The sequence below is a fragment of the Henckelia pumila genome, chromosome 3 (assembly GCF_033568475.1).
Source record: "Henckelia pumila isolate YLH828 chromosome 3, ASM3356847v2, whole genome shotgun sequence".
Taxonomy (NCBI): Eukaryota; Viridiplantae; Streptophyta; class Magnoliopsida; order Lamiales; family Gesneriaceae; genus Henckelia; species Henckelia pumila.
In genome coordinates, this window is record NC_133122.1 from 41,589,391 (window position 1) to 41,613,133 (window position 23,743).

General features: G+C 33.6%; 2 protein-coding genes across 2 annotated transcripts; both read left to right on the forward strand.

Moving 5' to 3' along the window:
• The first annotated feature begins 1,152 nt into the window (after window positions 1–1,152).
• On the forward strand, window positions 1,153–3,508 carry LOC140888551 (uncharacterized). Its single transcript, XM_073296242.1, has 3 exons — window positions 1,153–2,083; window positions 2,175–3,014; window positions 3,114–3,508. Exons 1-3 carry the CDS (start codon window positions 1,153–1,155, stop codon window positions 3,506–3,508), a joined length of 2,166 nt encoding a protein of 721 aa, XP_073152343.1.
• Window positions 3,509–7,867: 4,359 nt separating this feature from the next.
• LOC140888552 (BURP domain-containing protein BNM2A-like) lies at window positions 7,868–8,857 on the forward strand. Its single transcript, XM_073296243.1, has 2 exons — window positions 7,868–7,924; window positions 8,024–8,857. The coding sequence occupies exons 1-2, from the start codon at window positions 7,868–7,870 to the stop codon at window positions 8,855–8,857; spliced, it is 891 nt and encodes a 296-aa protein (XP_073152344.1).
• The last annotated feature ends 14,886 nt before the right edge of the window (window positions 8,858–23,743 follow it).

Below are 23,743 nucleotides of genomic sequence, written 5' to 3' on the forward strand. Positions count from 1 at the left end.
TGTCGTGTTAGGAAAGATTTAGAATGCTTATAACTTTTTATAAAAAAACTCGAATTCCAATTCCGTCGATTGTGTCACGATCCTCACAATTGATACTATCATCTCAATTAAAAATCTCAAAATTTTCTTTTTTTGGAAAATTTTTCTGAACAGTCCCGTTTCGTTTGTAATTATTGCAAACTGTTCATGTGTTGTGTATTTGCTGATTTCTGATATTTTGTTCTAAGTCTTGCCTTTTCATTTGTTTTCTTTCAGGAAATGGCGCCCAGTTTTCCTCGTACCCGTGCCCATTCCATCTTTCGCATGAAGCAACTGGTTATTGATAACCAGAAGCATAAGATTACTCGACTTTGCGCTAAGGTTGTCCTTGCTAGGCGTGAGCAACGAGAATGGGAGAAGAGGGCCAACAAGTACTTCTATGAGTTAGAGCAAGTGAGGGGGGATAACATATATCTCCGTGATGACATGGACCTTAATCACTTTCGTGAAGAAGCTTTGCGCAACCAAGTGATTAAGACTGAGGAAGAGCATAACAAAACGAAAGGAAAAATGGAGGCAGCTGAGATAGAGCATAAGCAGACCAAGGACAGATTAGGGACAACACGGGACACCATAGCAGAGTTGTCTAGTGTTGTTAGCCACTTGACTAAACAAGTGGAGTATGAGAAGCAGTTGGGGCAGCAGTCTTGTGCAGAACATGGGCAGCGTCGTCAACAGATGCGAGATTGCATCCAGCAGCTGGAAGCTCAAGTCCACCAATTGCAAGGTACAGTGGCAAACTTGAATAATCATAATGTCATTCTACTCCAGGACATGAATCAACTGCAAGAAGAGGATTCTGAGGAGGAACCTGAGGAGGATCCGGAAGAGATTGAGGTTGAGGAGGTGGCCGCCGATGTTCTGGTGGATGGAGAAGTTATAGACTTAGATTAGTATGGATGCATTAGTTTTTTATTCAGCTATGTTTTCTTGTCACTTATTTCCAATTCAGTTGTTGCTTTCAATTCCAAAACTATCAGTTGTTAGTTCAATTCGATTGTTATTATAAAATTTAATGAATGGTCTTTTGTTTACCTATGTGTTCAACTTGTTAAGATATTTTTCTAATCCATAAATCTATCAGAATCTTAGAAACTTTTACGTATGTAGGACATGGACGAGAGACCAGTACGCAACAATCGTAACCCACGCTATAGAAACAGCAACAACAACAATGAAGGGAACCCTCCGCCGCCGCCGCCACCGCAAGGGTTAGGCCTAAATCATGCTGACTTGGCGGGTATAGCAGCCATTATGGCTAACACCCTTCAAGAGTTGGTAAATCCGCCTGTAAATGGCAATCCACCACCACAGGCAGTACCACTGGTGCATGGGGTGAAGTACCATTACGAGTCATTGAGAAAGAATCGAGCCCAAACCTTTAAAGGAGATCCATATCCTGAGGTTGGCCAATATTGGCTCAAGAATATCGAGACTCAACTTCGCCTACTCGAAATCCCTGATGAGTTTAAGGTGGATGTAGTAACACCCTTCTTGGAAGAAAAAGCAGCCAAGTGGTGGGAGGCAGTTTCACCACCTATGATAGCAGCGGGTCCAATCACGTGGCAACAATTTAAGGATACGTTCTTGAAACAGTACTATCCAGCCGAAGTTAAACTGCAAAAATTGAGTGAATTTGAAAATTTCACCCAAGCTCCGGATATGTCAGTGGTTGAATACACATCAAAATTCAACTCACTTGGGACATATGCTCCTACGATTATGGCGGATGATATTTTGAAGATGCACCGTTACAAACGAGGGTTAAGCAGCCGTATTCAGACAGCGTTAGCAGTATACCAAGCCACAAGCTTTGCTGATCTAATGGGAGCAGCAATTCGAGCTGAGACCGACATCAATCGAAGAGAAGATGAAAACAAGAATAAGAGGCCTCTCTCAGGCCAATATTCTCAAGGAAAGCAGCCATACAAGAAACCCAATCAGGCTAGTGGAGAACCAAGAACACTTTTACCGGCTCCAACTATCAAGAAGCCAAAATGTGCCCTACCTGCAATACCCGTCATTCTGGAGAATGTCGGAAGAAGTCTGGAGCATGCTTCTTAATTGTGGGAAGCTTGGACACAGAATTGCTGATTGTCCTAAACCATTGAAGAGAGGGACATGATCAAATGTAGATGCTACATCTAACAAACCAAGGGATCACAAGGAGAATAAGCCTAACGCACGTGTGTTTGCCCTAACTCAAGAGGAGGCAGAAAAATCTAACGATGTTGTGGCAGGTACCATTTTAATCAATCAATCTCTTGCTTATGTGTTGTTTGATTGTGGTGCTACGCATTCGTTTATATCTAAGAGATTTGCTAAGAAGTTAGGACTTATTCCTGAAATACTTGTGGAACCTTTTAGGGTAGCAACTCCCACTAGTAAAGCAATTGAAACTCATAGGGTACACCGAGATTGCATAATTGGTATCAGTGAACACGTATTTCAAGCTGAACTAATTCAACTAAACATGGTAGAATTTGAGGCCATTCTGGGGATGGATTGGCTAGCAAATAATCATGCATTAGTTGATTGTCGCATGAAGAATGTCAAACTGCGAACTTCAAACCTCGACGAAGTCATTTATCATGGTAAAACCAAGGAGCAGAAGTCTCTTTTATCTGCTTCTCAAGCTTGGAAAGCTATGAAAAGTGGAGAAGAAGTATATCTAGCCGTAGTAGGTGAGGTAAAGGAAGAAGTTACTCTTGCATTAGAAAAGATTCCGGTTGTACAAGAGTTTCCGGATGTGTTCCATGAAGAACTCCCTGGAGTAATTCCTGACCGCGAGGTGGAATTTGAGATTAATCTAGTACCCAGTGCTGCACCTATCTCAAAAGCACCATATCGAATGGCTCCAGCAGAATTGAAAGAATTAAAAGAGCAACTGCAAGAATTGTTGGATAAAAAGCAAATACGACCAAGCGCATCTCCTTGGGGAGCCCCGGTTCTATTTGTGAAGAAAAAAGATGGGAGTATGAGGTTGTGTATCGATTATCGAGAACTCAATAAGATCACAATCAAGAACAAGTACCCCCTTCCAAGAATTGATGATTTGTTTGACCAACTCAAAGGAGCTACAGTCTTTTCCAAGCTCGATCTAAGGTCAGGCTATCACCAATTGAAAGTCAAAGCAGAAGACATTCCGAAAACAGCCTTTCGGACAAGGTATGGTCATTACGAGTTCATGGTAATGCCTTTTGGGCTAACCAATGCACCAGCAGCATTCATGGATCTCATGAATAGAGTGTTCAAGCCGTTCCTCGACAAGTTTGTGGTGGTGTTTATTGACGACATTCTCGTATATTCACCAAGTGAAGAAGATCACAAAGAACATCTCCGGCTTACTCTCCAGACTCTAAGAGAGAAAGAACTCTATGCCAAATTCAAAAAGTGTGAATTTTGGCTAAAGAGCGTTGCATTCTTGGGCCATATAATATCCAAAGATGGAGTATCGGTGGATCCCTAGAAAGTGGAGGCAGTTATGGATTGGCCTAGACCAAAAACGGTAACTGAAATTCGAAGCTTTCTAGGGTTGGCTGGTTACTATCGAAAATTTATGGAAGGTTTTTCCTCGATAGCTATACCTCTCACCAAACTCACACAAAAGAACTCTAAGTTCAATTGGGATGAAACGTGTGAAAAGAGCTTTGAAATTTTGAAGAAAAAGTTGGCATCTACACCAGTATTGACACTACCGGCTGAAGGCAAGGATTTCACCATCTATAGCGATGCGTCAAAGGGAGGATTGGGATGTGTACTCATGCAAGATGGAAGGGTAATTGCTTATGCTTCAAGACAACTAAAGCCGTATGAGCAAAACTACCCCACGCATGACCTCGAACTAGCCGCTGTGGTCTTTGCACTAAAGATTTGGAGACATTATCTTTACGGTGCAAAGTGTGAAATATTTACTGATCATCAAAGTCTCAAGTACTTGTTTACTAAAAAAGAGTTGAATATGAGACAGAGACGGTGGATTGAATTATTGAAGGATTATGCCTTGACAATAAGCTACCACCCTGGAAAAGCAAACAAGGTAGCCGATGCTCTAAGTCGGAAGAACATGGGTAAGGTGATCTTAGTCTCACTCTCAGCACAACCATGTCTTCGAGAAACAGTCAAGTTGAAACAAAACCAAGATCCTTCTTTAGCAAAACTCAGGGATCAAGCAGGAGAAGGAAAGACACCAAATCTTGAAATAGATCAAAATGGAGTTATGTGGATGAAAGGACGATTGTGTGTACCTGACATTGATAATCTTCGTCAGGAAGTAATGTCTGAAGCACACAAATCAAAATTTTCAGTTCATCCCGGCAGTACCAAAATGTATAAGGATTTGAAAGGAAATTTTTGGTGGAATGGAATGAAAAAGGATGTTGCAGAGTTTGTTTCCAGATGCCAGGTCTGTCAGCAAGTCAAAGCCGAACATCAACGACCTGGAGGATTACTGCAGCCCCTGGAAATTCCAGAATGGAAATGGGAGCACATTTCTATGTATTTTGTTGTCGGTTTACCCAAGTCAAGACAGAGCCATGACGGGATATGGGTAATTGTGGATAGACTAACAAAGACAGCGCACTTCCTACCGGTTCGCATGAATTATAACCTGGATAAGCTAGCTACCCTATATATGGACAATATCGTGAGATTACATGGGGTACCTGCTAGTATTTTGTCGGATAGGGATCCAAGATTTGTCTCCCGATTCTGGAAAAATTTTCAAGAAGTAATGGGAACCAAGGTTACTCTCAGTACAGCCTACCATCCGCAAACTGATGGCCAAACAGAGAGAACAATTCAAACCTTGGAGTATATGTTGAGGGCTTGTGCCCTAGACTTTAGTGGTAACTGGAGTGAACACTTACCTTTAATCGAGTTCGCTTACAATAATAGTTACCACAGCAGTATTGGAATGGCACCATACGAAGCCTTGTATGGGAGAAAGTGTCGTTCACCTTTGTATTGGGATGAAGTGGGAGAGAAAGCTATCACTGGACCTGACCTCGTCCAAACAACAGTAGAAAAAGTTTCTATCATCAAGGAAAGACTCAAAGCTGCTCAGGATCGACAAAAAAGTTGGGCTGATATGAAGAGACGACCGTTGGAATTTGACATAGGCGAAAAGGCTTATGTTAAAGTTTCACCCATGAAAGGGGTGATCCGGTTCGGGAAAAGCGGGAAGTTAAACCCGAGATATGTCGGACCATTTGAGATTTTGGACAAGGTGGGAACATTGGCATATAGACTGGCATTACCACCAGATATGTCAAGGATTCACAATGTTTTCCATGTATCTCAGCTCAGAAAGTATATTTCAGACTCAAGTCATGTCCTTGAAAGTGCACCCCTTATAATCGAAGGGAATCTAAATGAGGAACTAAAGTATGAAGAGGTTCCTATTCGAATTGTGGATACAAAGGACCAAGTGCTAAGGAGACGGATTATACCATACGTTAAAGTGCAATGGTCTAATCATTCTGAAAGAGAAGCCACATGGGAACTCGAAGAAAAGATGCGAAAACAATATCCATATCTTTTTGAAGAGTAGAACGACTCAAGTTTCGAGGACGAAACTCTCAATAAGAAGGGTGGGATGTGAGAACCCAACCACCAAGCAAGCAATGATGAGCCATAACAGAAGGAGTGAAGGCATGAACCATAACCGAAGGAATGAAGGCAGAGAACTTTTCAAATCTGAAACTGAAGAATTTTAACAGCTAGTGTAACAGTCATGTAATGGTGATTAAATGATTATTATGGAGGTTAAATGACTGATCATGGGAGGCTTTTCAGTAGATACTTGAAGCATATAAATTGAGGATTCGACTGATGGAAAACTCACAAAAGTTCGAGCACCACAATCCCATACAATATTCTACCATTTTCGAGCCCCATTTCTTCCATTTTCTGGTGATCAAGGAACTGCTGAAGTTGGGAAATTTTAGCAGAATCTTGAAGCCAAATTCGGTCCCTAAATCAGAGGAATTATATAGCCTGTTTTCGTCCCAAGTTTGGAGCATCCCAGAAACAATTCGAAACCTCAAGTTTCTACCCATAAATCTCGGAGTACTCGGCGTCGTATCGATCAAAGTTTCTGTCTAAATCTTGATCGTATCTCTTGTCCAAATATCAAAGATCTCAACCAGCCTTGTTCCTGCTGAAATTTTAAGCACACAGCAACCATTCAAAGCTCAGAAATTCTGCTCGGTGTTGATCTTCAAAGCTGCCCAGAAAACTCGGGAAAAAGTCGGCATCGATTCGAAGGAAACTTTCATTCCAAGATTCGGGCAGAATTGCTATGCATTTTGGAGACATTTGAACGGTATTTTGAGAAGCAAATTCTGTCCATTATTTAAGCCTTTGAATCTGTACAAGTTTGAGCAATCATCTACAACAAACAAAGCTATAAATTCTGCTCGAAATCGGTCAAGAAGCTTCGATATTTTCTGCCCAAAATTGGAACAAAGACGTTCGGACCTTCACTTGAGTTTTACATTTGCTCGAGTACGAGGCCTTCCAACAATACCTATCCTACACGATTTTCTTGGAAAAATCAAATACAGTAAGTGGGCTTCTACCTTTCTTTTGTGTGATATAAGTTTCTACACTTATATTTATTTTATGTGTGAGTTAAGCTTCATAAAATAAATAACGTATACTTTTGAAAATTCGATCGGCATGATAATATTCGTTTCACTTTGATATATATTATTTCTTGGCTATTCGTGATATTATTTGAAGCATGTTAGAATTATTTGGAAATATTTTAGATGCACTGTTAAGAGTCGATTTAGAAATGGTTAAGGAATTTCCGATAATTTGATTTGATTTGATATGGCCCTGATGCAGTGGGTTATAATAACCGTTCTTTTGGCCTCGCCCCTTAGAGGAGTAACATACAGGGGACTGATCAGTAGAACCACGGAAAATGAGATAATTAACAGTGCAATATTTGCTTCGTATTTGTTCAAATTCAGCATGCTTATTTTGCTTCGAGATTATGAAATATACATGTGTACATGTAAATATATTTTTAGTGTCTATCGTGCTCGATCGGCCCCCACTTGCTGAGTGTTTCCCAAAATACTCATCCCCTTACTTTCCTCCCCAGATACCGAAAAAAATTTAGAAGAGGATGAACAATATGCATTCTGGGGTTGGTGATCAAGTTGAAGTTTTATTAGTAGTTATTTTCTATTATTTTGTCGCTTCCGCTATTGTTGTATTTCCTATTTTGTAAAGACATATTTGGTGATGTAAAAGACTGATTGAAGGCTGTTATCTATACTACGTGGCTTGTTGTTTTTCAATTCGAAATGTTAAACAACGCCGATGTCAACTAGGCCCGATTTCAAGGCGTGACATATTTAATTTAAATTCTATAGTTATTCATTAAATATTCTCAATCATATTTTACGCACACGCAACCCGTGCATACTGACAGAAGCATCAAGCATCACAAGTTTTATACGGTAGTAGGAAAAAGAAAGTGGCCTTTCTACTTACGAAGAGGTCCCTTCTCTCCCAAGCATGAAATTGAAATCATGATTTTATTATATATTTTTCCAATTTTAAATGTCTCGTTTCATTAAAAACCACACCGGGCGCTCTCTCAATTTTCTGAATCCCCACTGGGCCAACTGGATAATCGAGTCTCCGACGTGCAAAACGTGGAATAATAATTGAAAACTAAGAAAATTAATTACCATATTTTATTTCGGTAAAAAAAATTTAAAAAAAATAAATTGATCAATTATTTTGAACATAAAATCTACATTGATATCTAGCCAAAGTCATCACCTTTTGTTCTTTTGCGCGCAGCTTAATGGACGTCAAACTTCTCACGCACACCAGTCTCTTGATTCATCTTCTCATTCTTCTGGTACGTACGTTGATTCCTGAATCCTAATCCCTCCGAATATGTTTCCGATCGATTCGTCGACACCAAGAACAAAAATTCTTTGCTTTGAATTATTTGCAGGGATCATATGTGAATGGACAGATATTTCTAGGAAATGATCATGGGCACGATCATCATTTTCATGACGACATGCGAATCGAGCTAGTTCACGAGTCACATGACCGCGATGGGTCGATGTCGCACTTGCATCATAACATGGATCCATCACTTATTGTGTTCTTCTTTGTTGAAGACCTAAAGTTAGGGAACACAATCCCAGTCTACTTCCCAAGAAAAGAACCGAGATCATCTCCTAATTTACTAACAAAAGACGAAGCCGATTCGATCCCTTTCGGGTCCAAAGAACTCCCATACCTCCTCCGGTTCTTCTCTATTCCTCAAGACTCCTCACAAGCCACGGCTATGCAAAACACACTGAGAGCATGTGAGTCACATCCAATAAAGGGCGAGACCAAAATCTGCGCGACATCCTTAGAATCCATGTTAGATTTCGTGCAAACCATCTTTGGTTCGGAAACAAATCTCAATGTTATATCCACGACTCATTACACGGAGGCTAAAACCCCCATTCAACAGAAGTATACAGTAAAGGGTATTCGTGAAGTTTCCGCCCCCAAGCTTGTGGCATGTCACACTGTTTCTTACCCTTATGCTGTCTTCTATTGCCATCACCAGACCAGTGAGAGTAGGGTTTTCGCCGTTTCGCTGACCGGCGAAAATGGCGAAAAGGTGGAAGCTCTTGCTGTTTGTCACTTGGATACCACTCAATGGAGCAAAAATCATGTGTCTTTCAAAGTTCTCGGTATCGAGCCGGGGTCGGCTCCCGTGTGCCATTTCTTTCCGGCAGATAACTTTGTTTGGGTTCCAATATCTGATCATGATGCTATGGTATAGGCATGACTTTGCCTTTTTTGCCATGTATTTTAAGATCCTATATATATGTATATGTCTTGTGTTGGGTGAGAAAAAATAAGGTCTCGTGATAATTTGTTATTGTAATCGACCAGTGCAAAAAGTACCTTTAGCTAATTAGTGTGATTTACAACCTTTTATGATTTGCAGCAACCGCATGCAAATTAATGTGTAGAAGTACTTTTTGTTGTGTGTAAATCCATAAAGAATAACACGTTTCTGTTTTGAAATTTTTCAGCATATATTGGATTCAATTAATTCATGAGACTTACTTGGACATCATGCATGCATTATTATTATTTTTTTTTTCTGTTCCCACGTTTGAAAATTTTAATGATTTGTTTTTCTAAATTTAAAATTTGTTTTACTTTATTACTTTGTATTATTATGTAGATTGATACATAATTTTTATTTCTTAGAATAATCATTAATGATGATAAAATTACAAATAAAAAGTAGTATTATTATTTTTTGCTAATGTAAAATAATAGTGATTTGATGAAATTGAAAACTAAAAAACGTGTACTTGTGGGAAAAAAACTTATAACAATAATTTTATAAATTTAACCGGAATTCAATATCTCAAAAATTTGTCCTTCAACTATTTTTTTTTTGTTTACTTAATTTTTTTAAGTCAAAATAATTAGAAATTTTTAAATAATAAAATTTTCTCATTAATATAATAATATTTAAATTTAAAATCATTAATTTAACTTAATAGAACTAAATTATATATATTAATATAAATATATATTAGTTTATATAAAATAAATTTTAAAAAAATTAATATTAAATTTACCCGTAAATTAATCTTTTAATGTCATGCTAGCTAATCATTAATTTATCAATTGTAATATTCTATCAACGTATTAATATAATTTTTGTTACTAATCTCCATATACTAAATTTAAAATTTGAATAATAAATCATTTAAGTTATCAGATGTGGAAACATAAAAAATGTTAATAAAACCAAATTTTAAACATTTGCCATAAATTAATTTTGTTACCAAAATTACTATACCACAGCATATGGTGCTGTGGTAGCCCCACTGTAGAGGATCTAAGTCCTCATTTTTTCCATCCTTATAATTTATACTCCCACTTAACAAACCTATCATATAATTAAAATGATCAGCTCAACATATTAGGCACGTATGGCTTGGCTCGTGAATAGGAAATTAAATTATACACGAGGGTATTTAATATATATATATATATATATACTAGTAAATTAAAGTTATGTGCGATGCACCGTGCACATGAGAACATCTTTTGTTGTCGATAAACGTTTTTAAATAAATTAATTGAGATGAGAAGATATTAACACGCAATTAACAAATGATTTTCATGATAATAATATATATTTTTTGAAAAAAAAAACTCTATTACATGTCTGTAATCAATATAATCTTCGACATTGCAACTAATAAAAATATTTGCAACATTTTCGAACAATGTAACACTTGCAGTTTTAATGTTTGTATTATTTACAGTCATGATTATTTTACATCCATATTAATATTTTAGAATAAGACATTATCAATAATTCATGTAACTTATAAATATAAGTGTTACGTGTATTGTAGTTTTACATTAACACAATATTGATATTAAAACTTATGTAATTATTACAGCTTAATCGAGTTTTCTATTTTTTTATTAATATTGAGAAATTATGACATGTTTTGTGTCATGAATTCGTCTTATTTTCTATCTCGTGTATATATGATTTATTCCTTATTTGTTAATAAGTGAGATATGTTAATAAAATTATATTAAATATGATTTGGTAATTATTTTCTATGTTATATGTTGATCATTAATATTGATTTATGGAAAAAAATGGTATAGATAATGCATTCTAAACCTTAATTAAATTATTACGTCAAATATTTTTTTTATTTTATATTTATGATTTTTTTCTCTTTAACGATTTTTCATATCATTTGTTTTTTATTCTCCATGAAAGAATCATTATTATCGTCATCTTTAATAACAATTCTTGTGATACTATCTTCATCAATCATTTGCATTTTTTTATTGTTATTATTTAATCATATGGTCTCTTTTTTATGCTAAAAATATTACTTGCAAAGAATAACAATAATTTCATCATTCTCCATTCTGGTATGTTATCGTCTGTCATACTTGTATGTCATATCGTTAGCGATCAATGTATTTTTTGTACATCCTCTTTTCTTTTTGATTTCTCGTTTTTTTGAAATCTATTGATCTCTTTTTGCTTACAATGCTCTCATTGCTGAAATTTTTTATTGAATTTTGAATGTCTTTAATTACAAATGTAAATGTTAACATTGATCCATATTGTATCTGTAACGTCCCAATTATTTTTCCAATCGAAGCGTTATTCAAACATACATACTTAAAAATAATATTTTTTGGGGAAAAATAAAAACTTTGCGGAAGCATCATCTTCCTTATTAAAAAGAACGTATTAAAATTGCACAAATAAATAAATAGCCTCTAAAAGTCTTTGTCAAACATGGCCACCAACTTAAAATTCAAAACTTGTTTTCCCATCAAAACATAATTTTTTTTAACAAAACTCATTCATAAGTCTTGCACTCATGCATCGCCCATCGGACCAACCCCTGCCTCCTCTTCATGTCCACCAATGAAATCATCAATGAATGCATCAACGTCATCGTTATCTGCACCATTCAAGTATAGTGAGTTTAAAGAATCAGCAATGAATGCATAAAAAGGATGTTCTAAACTTTAAAAGAGAAAACATTAACTTAAGCTTCCATGCAATACACATAACTTTGATGTAGCCATAACATAAAAATATTGGGGTGATGAAGTATGAGTAGTGTGGCAACCATCATAATGAGTCATACATAGTTTAATCTTGTTGATCAACAAGTATATGGCATTATGCCCGTAAACTTTCATTCTTTGGATAGTCGATTCGTAGCTCATCCCGAAGTGCATATCCCGTATAACCATTCCGTGAGCCATGTTTGGATAGCCGCTTCCGAGCTCATCCCAAAGTGCATATCTCGTGTAATCACCACAAGACGCATAAATCATCAAAATATTTTCCATATACCATAGCATTCGTCTTAGCATATCATTTCATATCATTGTAAAATCATGCTCATAAACTTCTCGTGATGCTAACATTCTTACAAGTTTCAAAATATTTCATGAAAAAATAAATTTTCAAAATAAAGTGGCATAAACATGCATTACATAGCTTGACCGATCCACATGAGGCATTTCGTCCGTTCCGAACATCGAAAACTTGAAACGTTTCTCTATACATACTTATAATTAATTAAAATACATTAAAATATCCAAAACATGATTTTTAGGACCCAAAATTACATAAATAGGGGTGGGGAACACTAACCTGCAGCGCGGTCGTGCTGCACAAGCAGCGTGGCCCGCTCGCAAAAATGCGGAGGTTCTGCGCGGGCAGGCGCGCAGCCTGTGCGCAGAAATGCACAGCTCAGGCATGGGCGCGCCGTCGCGACTTCCTTTCCGAAAATTCACTTTTTTTGCACATTTTCTGAAATCCAAAATGCTTGGAACATTTTTCTATCAAAATATCCTTCAACATCATGAAAACTTTTAAAATAACACACACCAATACACCAATAAAGTCAAAAGATCTTTCATCAAAAACCTTCCTTCAAACTTTTGCCCAAAAATCTGATTTATTGCCTTCAACTCAATCCAAACTCAAATAACTTGAACCGAACACATTAGAAATGCTTCACATATCACAATCAAGCAACATACTCATGAATTTCCCAAAGAAAATGCATAGATATTCATCAATCAAAACACCTAGGGTTTTACCTTGAAAATACATATATATTCTTAAATGGGTTTCAAAATCTGTAAAAACTTGTCTGAATTGACTGATTGGGATTAACCTAGACTGCGGAACGATCTAGCCTCGAGAAGTCGAAGAACCCTAACTTTGAGATCGTAGCGTTTGAGAGAGATTTTAAGAAAAGTGAACGTTCAAAATGAAAAGGAAAAATCTGAACGTTTGATTATCTTTTCTTTAACTTGTGACTAATGGGCTTCCAACACGGCCCATTAGTTACACTTAAAAATCTTTTAAAATTTTACTCTCTCTCAATTAATAAAAATACACTACATCAACTTAAACTTATTTAATTAAAACATTTTCTTAATTCTCTCGAAGGCTAGACTCGTCCCTACGACCCAAAATTAAATGTCAATCATGAAAACTTTAAAAATCACATCACATCACATAAAATTTCATGCGTTAAAATAAATCACATAAATAAACATAACAATTAAATATTTAAAATAACATGCAATAACTCATATAATTAATTAATTTATTATAATTAAGCTAGTGGACTTTTTGACCTTACAGTATCTCAACCGTTTTGTTGCATATTTTTATTTATTTATATTCATCTGATTGAAAATTTGCATCAATGTAATTTTTACATGATCTTTAATTTAATGTGAGACGTGTCATCCAAAATTTTTCTAGACTTTTTTTTTGATTTATTAACTAACTCGTAGTAGATTGATTAACATAAATATATTTATAGACTTCAATAATATTTAAATAATATCAATCTTATAGTTTTTCTAAATCAATTGAAGATATTTATTTTCAACTCTTGTAAAAATATTCCTCCGTTCATTGTAATATCATCTCAAAAATAATTGTTATAGTTTTTAGATTTTTTGAGGAGGAAAAATAGTTAATTTTTTAAATGTCAACTTTTACATATATGATATTTGTGTGTTGGTTTGTTCTTTATTTATTATTTTGGATTAAAACTTGACTCTACATGAATTGATTTATTTCAAAACCGATGTGTAATTTAATTTATGTATATATATATATATATATTAATAATGTTTAAAAATCTTATATTTTGTTATATTTATGAACTCATGATATAATTATTTAATTCAATAGGTCCTTACGCAAATTAAAATACGTAAGATTTTTTGTTGAAAAAATATGTCATTCCATCTAAAAAAAATAAAAACTAAAGTATTTTGGTGTTTCAATCTTTTAGGAAACTGGATAAGTATTTAATTTAATTAATTTTTTGTGGAAAAAATATGTTCATGACTTTATCTACAAAAAAATAAAAACTAAAGTATTTTAGTATTTGCAATATTTTTGAAAACTAGAACCTTATCTAATATGCACACATTGTCAATCCTTAGTTCACACTTTTATAATTGGTATAGATACGGATGACAAATCAATATAGTTGAATAAAGTAATTGTGCATGACAATAATCCTCATGAGCTAAGTATTGAATAGAGCAAGATGAATATCTATATATCAAATATATATATCTCATATATATATATATACATATATATATATATATAATTTTGATCCCCTGCACCCTAGGGTGCAGAAAAACTGTGTGCGATCATTAAAACCCGGTAGTGGGTTTTAGTGGTGCAAAAAAAACAAAAACAAAAACCACTAAAACCCACTACCGGGTTATAGTGGTCGCACACAGTTTTCCTCCACCATAGGGTGCAGGAGATCGGAGCTGCATATATATATATACCAAGTGGTGTCTTTCATGACTAACTATTCAAGCATTTAATATGGGCACTAATTAGGGTGAAACACAAATTTTATGCATGATTAATTAATAGTATAACGATGACGTACGATATTCTGGATGCGTTTTAAATTAAAATAATTGGATTACGATATCTTTTAAGAAACCCTTTGAATAAATATGCGTCACATGCATGCAGAGGCAATTATGTGCGTGAACAGTGAACTGAAACGATCCCTTGAAATTCTAAAGTACATCGAATTAAGTGTCATAAATCCCTTGACATATATGTTAGCATTTTCGATATCACGCCCGTATTTAAAACAAAATAAACAAAAACTAGTAGTATATATGAAATCAAACTTTAAAAAATTAATAGATCGAACAAAAAAATGAACAATTTAATAGAAAAAAAAAACCATTTTTCTATAATATCATAACCAGGTGATAAGTTCATTGATAAAAAAAACTAGTGAAGCATTATCGATCGGGATCCAAGTTCATCAGTTCAATCTACCTGCTACAGTTGTGCATTTATATATTTTTATTTTATAAGGAATATCCTACATATAACAATGATTAAAATTATTAATCATTGGATACAAAGCTTAAGATAATATGATCTAGATGTTAGCATTTCACTAACTCAAGTAAGAGTAATTTTGTCCGTTGAAATGGTTGAGTGTGTGCAAAAACGGGCCCGTATGTATAGTTGTATACATTTGACTGTAAATTAATTCATAGTTTATTAATTAACTATTGGACAGGTCTCTTGTGAGACCTAGTACTATATAAATTTTTTTTCTGAGTGATTCAAATAAGAGATCTATATCACAAAATGATAAGTTCATCTCAAACAATTGGGATAATCCGTAAATGGAGCGTCAATCGGGATGGTTTTGTTGGATGGAATTGAAATCAAAATCAATTGAATCACACCCTTCGTTATTTGAGACGCGCACTACTAGAAAAAATCCTTTTGATAACATTTTAAAATGTTCTTACATATTACATATAGTGACATTTTAGTTATAGTGACATTTCGTAAAAATGTCCTTATAGTGATGTCGTTAAAAGTGGGATGACACTTTTTAGTGTCATTATAGCATGGTTATACCAACGCTATTAGTGTCACATAATATCATTGTAAAAACACGGAAAAATGTCAAAAAAAATTAAGATGACATTTTTTAATCTCACGATAACATAGAAATATCAACACTATTAATACTATATATATATATATATATATATATATATATATATATTGTTTTAAGGACAAACAAATGTGTCATGATAAATTTTATAATGACATTTGTAAGTGTTTTCTAAACTTTTAACCATTTAAATATTATTCCTATATTTTCATGTTACCAATTCATAAAATATTATGAATTTAAAACTTAAAAAATTATGAAAAACAATAACCTCTAACATTTAACAAAAGTAATAAAAAATTATTAATCATTAACAACCAATATTTTCATAAATAAGATTGCAAAAAAACTTCTACAAAAATGTTGATACACAATATAACTTTTGCATAAATGTTGGTATACTAGAATGAATGAAAGACAAAAACTGCCTATAAATTATATCTGATCTAATATGAAACCATCGTCCTTCATCATTCAGATCCATGCCATATGAAGAAATAGTTTGGCCACACGTTTGATTGAATCTTTTGATCAAACCCGAGCTTCCAACCTAAAAGGAAAAAAATGATAAGAGAAATTGAGTTCAAGAAATAAGGATGTTATAACCTTAAACAAATTATTCCATTATTGTAATATTAATTAGAATCTTCCTAATCTAAGGAGCTAAAAAAACGTAACTTTACAAATTTGTGTAACTTGTCACAACTACGTACAAGATTAGAACCCAACAAAAAACAATAAAGTTTGATTATATGAATAACTATGATTCATGATGATAAAATACAAATAGTACATCAGAAAAGAACTTACATCAAATATGTATTTGTAGCTAAGCAGTCAAGTAGCCAAAACTATGGGTAATAATCAAACCAAATAATGTTAAAAGCCAAATATAAAAATTAACTACAAAACACAATCAATATACATAGCCTCCGATGCAAGAACCACAAATAAGACCCAAAATATATCTCCACTCGATATATAAACGTAGAAAATCATGTAAAAAAAATGCTAAACATGTTAGATCACATACTACTATGTTTTTTTCCCATAACTGATTGACGTTCCTCAAGAAGTCATGGTATGAAGAAAACTCTTGTAATCCCTTGTAATCCAATACAGCTCAGTCAATATTGGCATAAGATAAGAAAATATTAGGACCGCATTTACACTCAGAGACTATATACTTACAAGGTGGTCAGAGATGAAAAATTCCCCATCGAATAGGTTAGCTGGCCAAATAAACTATTCCCTGGCTAATTCCTGCATTATCAACACATGATGTAAATCAAACAAAAATGGTCCAAGTATATCTAAATATTATATTATGTTCCAATTACAAAACCTCTGACATGTTAACCAAGTCCTTGAGCTGTTAAAAGACACCAGGAATCGATCCAGTAAATTGATTATTATTCAGAGACCCAGAAAGTGTGGGGATTTTAAGTTAACTAGAAATTGATACAGAACCAATGAAAAGAGAAGACAAGAAAAAGTAGGACTAGAGAGAGAATAAAACTTACAAATCTGTCAACTACCCCAACATTGATAAAGTATCTGGAACATTTCCTGTAATCTGATTATCTGAAAGAAACCTAGAGTTCATGGCGTTTTATTGGGGTAATAAGGGTATTATCAACCATTATTTACAGAAATAGTTGCGACATAATGTAATAAGTAGTTTGAGAACAGAAACACACTAACTTTTAAAAGCGATCGACAAGTTCGATGGTATATTGCCTCTAATATGATTATTGCTTAAATCCCTACTTTATAGAAAAATCAATATCTTTAATCTCCATACTAATTGATTTAATGATGTAAAATACTATAAATCAATCAAGAAAACAATGTGCAATTGAAGACTCATCTGTACAGTAACTCCATGAAAATAGCATGATCAAAGAATAAGACAAGAAACAGATGAAGCCAATATAAATTAACTCACATCACGATAATTGAGGCAAACGATCCCAAATCATTGCACAATCCTCTGCCTACAATTGCATCAGATAATTAATTGGGTATTTAACTTGAACATTTGCCAGAAAGTTTCACTAGTTATCACGCAACTAAAATCGTCTCAAAACATCGCACAAAATAATTTGACAAAAATCATTCATCGTCGAAAATATACCTCAAACTCCTTGAAACCCAACAAATCATTTATAGTCTCAAAAGGAGTCAACTTATCACCTCCTTGTCGCAATATTTGATCGATTATATCATAAAAAATTGCCAACAATTTCCCAGCATAAGCCTTGATTTTGCGCTTAATCCCCTGTGGATCGAAAGGCTTCAGATCTGGAAAGTAATTTGCAAGGTTTGGCGTCCCATTAAGCTCCATCATACCATGTATGAGTTCTTTAAGTTTCTGCGACAAATCCATTTAAATCGAGCAAAATCAATTGAGAACAAACTAGCTGAAATAAGATTAAGCGATTTTGTAAAGGCTGCATCATAAGTATCCATGACTACATATTTACACAATTAACAATCAATATTAATGTGATATAAACGACAAAACGAATTTAAATCTAAGGAATTTAACTTTCACCCTTGGCCAGCCTATGAATGGCGATAAAATGGGCTGAAAACTGAGCTGGAACAGATTTAAAACTTCAAGAAGAAAGCATGACCGAGCAGAGAATAAAACAAGGTGGTCACGTGGCCAAACTTGTCGATGGAACTCAAAAACTGCCGAGAAGTGGTCGGCTAGGCCCTGAAGGAACTTGAATCCACCTACTTTACATTGAATCAAACATGATGTTTAAATTCTCTAAAAATTACAGTGTAAGAATACATTTGCTTACCCCTACGACTCCATTCACATCACCTACAGTCCACAGAATAGAAAGAGCCCGCAAATCCAGCTGGTTTCGATGGAATACTCAACTAAGTCTGACTGTTGTAAAACAAGTAGTATAGGGTTCAAAGACATCGTTAGTCAATCGACCAAAAACAGCTAAAAAGTAGAAAAAATCGCGTGGAAAAATATCTATAGATTCATTCGTGAAACAGAGTCTAACTTCGAGCGTCATTATTGTGATTTTGGACACAATTGAAAGCTTTAAGGCTCGGATTGCTTGAACATAAGTTGTTGGACCCTCTTCGGCAGCGTATGGGCGGCTGCGGCAAAAACAAAAGGTAGAAGATGGCTAGAATTGAGAGGCGACGCCGCGACGGGAATGGGGCTTAGGGTTGGGTTTTCTTTTCTTTAGTCTTTTAAGTTTTAATTAAAATGTGTGTATGTGTGTGTGGAAGTGATGTATTCAAGTTTGAGTGGGGAAAAATGGAGGGAATCGTGAAAACAAATGGAGGGATTGAGATAATAAAAAGTTAAATATTTAATGACATTATGGTGAAAATGTCACTGTAGCTAGGTTTTTAAGATTTATATTTTATCAAATTAAGTTATTTTTCCAAGTGTCATTAAAAAGTTGTCTTGACAACATTACATAAAAAATGGCATCCCACAAATGTCACTATATCTATTTTTTCTTGTAGTGGCAACACCAAATCAATGAATTATTTTCAGATAGTGGTTAATCGTTTTGATGGGTTTTATTTTTTTGAGTTGGAGAGAGATTGTTGTTATAAGTATTGGATCTCGAACTCGAGACCTCGTTTTATATTTGAAATTTATGGTGTCAGATGAACTACACGCGGTCATTATAATAACGTTTGGTATGAAATTGATTTGATTTGGAAAAAAAGGTAAAAAATAAAAAAAAGAGGAATTTCAAATAACTACGTCTTATATTATAAATTTGAAATAAAATAGGTTGTATTAAAAGTCGAGTCTTTTTGAAATCCATTTATCGGATTTATTTTAAATCGAAGAAGCTCAAATCTCCATATATCTTCTACTTAATTATTTAGGAAAAATATTTTTTTCGATCTAATAACTTGTCCATTTTTTTGTTTTGGTCCACTAACTTTTTAAAGTTTGGTTTTGGTACACTAAATTTTAATTTTCGGCGATTTTGGTCAAGTTGATGATGTAGCAGCTTGACACGTCATCATTTTCCGATGTCATGTCATCATTTTTCGATGTAATGTCAGTATTTTCCGATGTCACATCAACAATTGGACCAAAATTATCGAAAATTAAAAGTTGTTGTCAAACCCAAAATTAAAAAAGTTAATGAACCAAAATAAAAAAAAATAGACAATTTGCTAGTTAATAGATCAAAAAAACTCTTTTCCGAATTTTTTTGACAGGCTCTTTTTCCTAATTATTTACACTATAGTTAATATAACCACATTGGATTTCAAATTTCTGTAATTAATATTCTAAAATTTTGAAATGTATTACAGTTAGTATAATTATTATAGAGTAAATAAGTACACAAGTGAATTTGAATTTATATATATTATCTAAACCATGAAATTAAAACACATAAAATCTTTCAATTCTGTCCAAACACAACCTTATATATCCCAACGGGTGTGAATTGTGATGAAAAGAAAATGTGTGTAGAATAATTTATTTTTTTTTTAAAAAAAAACGAAAACAAAATCTAGCTAGCCCCACCGTAGCCATAAATTGTGATCTTTTGTCACTTCACCTAAGTAATTAGCTTAATTTTTTTTTAAATGTTTATAAAATTTTAGTTGAAGCAACATGAGAAAAAAGATCAATGACACAGACTGCAATCGATTGTGTCGGCCAAATACGAGTGTGTGAATGTGGTATTAGACATCATATTATCATGTAAATTTTTTAATAAATTCATTTTATATATAATTTGTACTAGTCGTCGATACACACACATTATGTATATATGTAACACGATATATAAATATTATGCATTATATGTATGTGATGTATTAAAGAACAATAACCAAAATATTATAATTTTACTATATATTGTGTGACATTATAGAATCAAAGTGTTATTAATGAAAAATAAAGTTCGTTTACGAAATTAATTAAACACATGATTGTGCTGAACAAGATTTAGGCAAGGAAAAAATGATATTATGATCTCAAACGGTTATTATTGGGTGTTGAACTATTATAAAATACTATCTACACACGCATACACATTGTTGTAAAATATAATATATAGAAAATAAAAGGTAGTGGGAAAAATTGAGAGAACGTGGACTTGGGATGAAAAGTTGGATTTAAAATGAGTCATGTAAATTATTATATTGTCATTCAATTATTTTTATCAATAAATAAAATTGAAGGGTATTTTAGTCTACATACATAAATTACCAAATCAGTTACTATAAGGGGTTGATGCTTTATTAAATGGTAAGATATAATAATAATAATAATAATAATAATAATAATAATAATAATAATAATAATAATAATAATTAGTGTATTGATGCACGCGTTGCGTGCTTGTATAATATTTTTGTAATTAATTTGATTTACATTCATATAAGAGTAATATCATAGTTGTAAAAATTATTGAGGGATTAAAATACAATTTAAAATATCGAAATTAAAAAAAAACAAAAATTTAATATTTATATCACATAAGAGCAGTTTGGGTAGAAAAAAGATAGTGTTTAAGACACAAATTCTTTATATATAGGAGAAGATAATAGTAATAATAATATGATAATTTATGTAGTTGGTTTGTTAAGATGGAAAATGTTTAGGTAAATCCAAAAATTGATTACATCATAAATTCATTTATTTAATTAGTTAGTATATGATGTTCTTTTATTATGTTATGTAGTGACAATTATAATTTTTGTAAAAACGAAAAATTCTCGATCTTATAATTACTATTAATTTCAATGTGACATGTTTGCAGGGGCGGAGCCAAGATTTAAAAATACTTGGGGCTGGCTCCGCCCGTGCTAGACTATATTGACAAAATAAATAGGAAAAATATAATAATTTTAATTTGTCTAAACTTTATATTCCAAGAATTTGATCCTCACGTTAGCATGTAAATATGTGAAAATAATTTAATTGATCCTTCCAATAAACAACATATTATATTTGAAAATAAAAAATTTTTCCTCAAAAAATTAAAAAAATTTCTTATGGTACTTGTCTGATTGCTCGATTTTTGCACTTAAATATAATGTGTGTACAATCTAGCACTTTAAATAAAATATGTGTACAATCTACCACTTAAATTGGTATTGTCAAAATGCTATATATCCATGCTCAAGTTCCGTCGGTTGTGTGCGGAAAATTTCATTCTTTAGTGTTATTATTTGATGTAATTTGATATCCGATTTATTTGTAAAAAAAAAAAAAAAGTCAGCCACTCTTCATTCTTTCCCAGTATGGCTTCTGGATATTGTAATTTGTAAGTCATAATTTGTTAACTCTAAGTTAATGAAGTTGCTCTTACTTTAAAAAAAAAATATTAAGAATCGGCCACCACTGTTTCTTTCTATACCACAATCTAACAAATAAGCCTCGGCCTTAACGATCTCATCTAATGCAATTAGATCACGAAAGATTATTACATAAAATAACACATTCAATTCTTGTAGTTGAAGAACCAAAATAGAACAAATCAAACCAAAATTTTGATCACCTCCTCTAAATGTCGAGCTATGACAGTCAATAGTTCTTCACAAAAGTAGTGTCGAAAAATAGTTTGCGATGAGAGCTTTCCAAATATGTGGTCGATTATAAATTTTGGCAACAAAAAATGATGAATCGGTCATGGAAGAGTTTTTGAATTTTTTTGGGGGGGAAGTCGAGAGAAGGGAAAGAGGGGAGAAACTAGAAAGGGCGGTACCTTTGTGGGGCTACAAACACATTAAAAAAATAAAGCATTACTATTTTTTTTGATTAGGTTTTTTTTAATTAGGTGGAGTTGGAGCCCACCCTAGCCCCTAGGGTGGCTCCGCCCCTGCATGTTTGATTTCAATTGATTACAAGGAGTGCGTGAAATTATTGGGAGCGAGATTATTATGATATAATAATTGTTCCTACTAAGAGCAATCGAAACATTGCGAGTAGGTTATTGTAAGATTCAAAAAATGTGTTTTTTCACCAACTATAATATGAGAGATTGACTCATCTCATTAATATATATATATATATATATATATATATATATATATATATATATATCAGTTCGGATCTCACGCATACTAGGATATTGCGGGGAATTTACGTGCACCCGTACCCAAAATAATTCCGATTGCTTTGAAATTTTCACGGTAGGGTCGTCTCGAAAATGAGAATCCAACGATATATCATATGATACAAATTTCAATCTCGGTGGTCGGAAATGTGAAGATGGCCGGAAATTTCATATTTCACATAATTTTCGATCATCTTCAAATTTTCGACACCGAGATTGAAATTTATATCATATGATATATCGTTGAATTTGAATTTTTGAGACGACTCTACCGTGAAAATTTCAAGGCAATCGGAGTTTTTTTGGGCACGTGGATCTCCCGCACCCTAAGGTGCGTGAGATCAAAACTATATCTATATATGTATATATATATATAGAAGTTTTAAGGTACCCAAAAATTTATGCCCACCTCGTCCCCGATCACTAAAATCCAGTACCGGGTTTTTGTTATTTTTTTATTTTTCGCATCACTAAAACACTGTATCGAATTTTAGTGGTTGAAGATGAATTGGGCATCATTGGTTGAACAGCTGAAAATTTATATTATATTATATATATATATATTTATATATATGATACCCCGGTAAATTATTTTAACCCGGACCCGTTCATTATGGGTTGGCCCAATTGTTGGATTATTATTATATATATAAGGTCCAACCCAATTTCCTACCTGTTAGGGCGTATCAAGACCTGGGCTGTTGTTAATGGGCCGACCTACCCGAGTTGGGGCCCAGGGGGCTTGGTATGTTTTCTAGTTCAAGTAAGACTCAAATACATTGAAGATAAGCTTGGTCATTGCACATGTATGAATGAGATAGAGATAAACTCAAGGACGGACCAATGAATGAAGAGTCCTACTTCAGGACATGTTATAGTTCGACTGTGTAACTTACTTTATTTTTCCCTATAAATACAGGTACTGTTATGATTTCATTATTCATTATTCATTACTCACTTTTACATTCACGCACTCATATATCTCAGTTTTCGCATTAATCATACTCTCTGCCTTCAAGCCACTGACTTAGGCATCGGAGGGGTCACGCCGAAAACACCTTCGGCGCCCCTTGA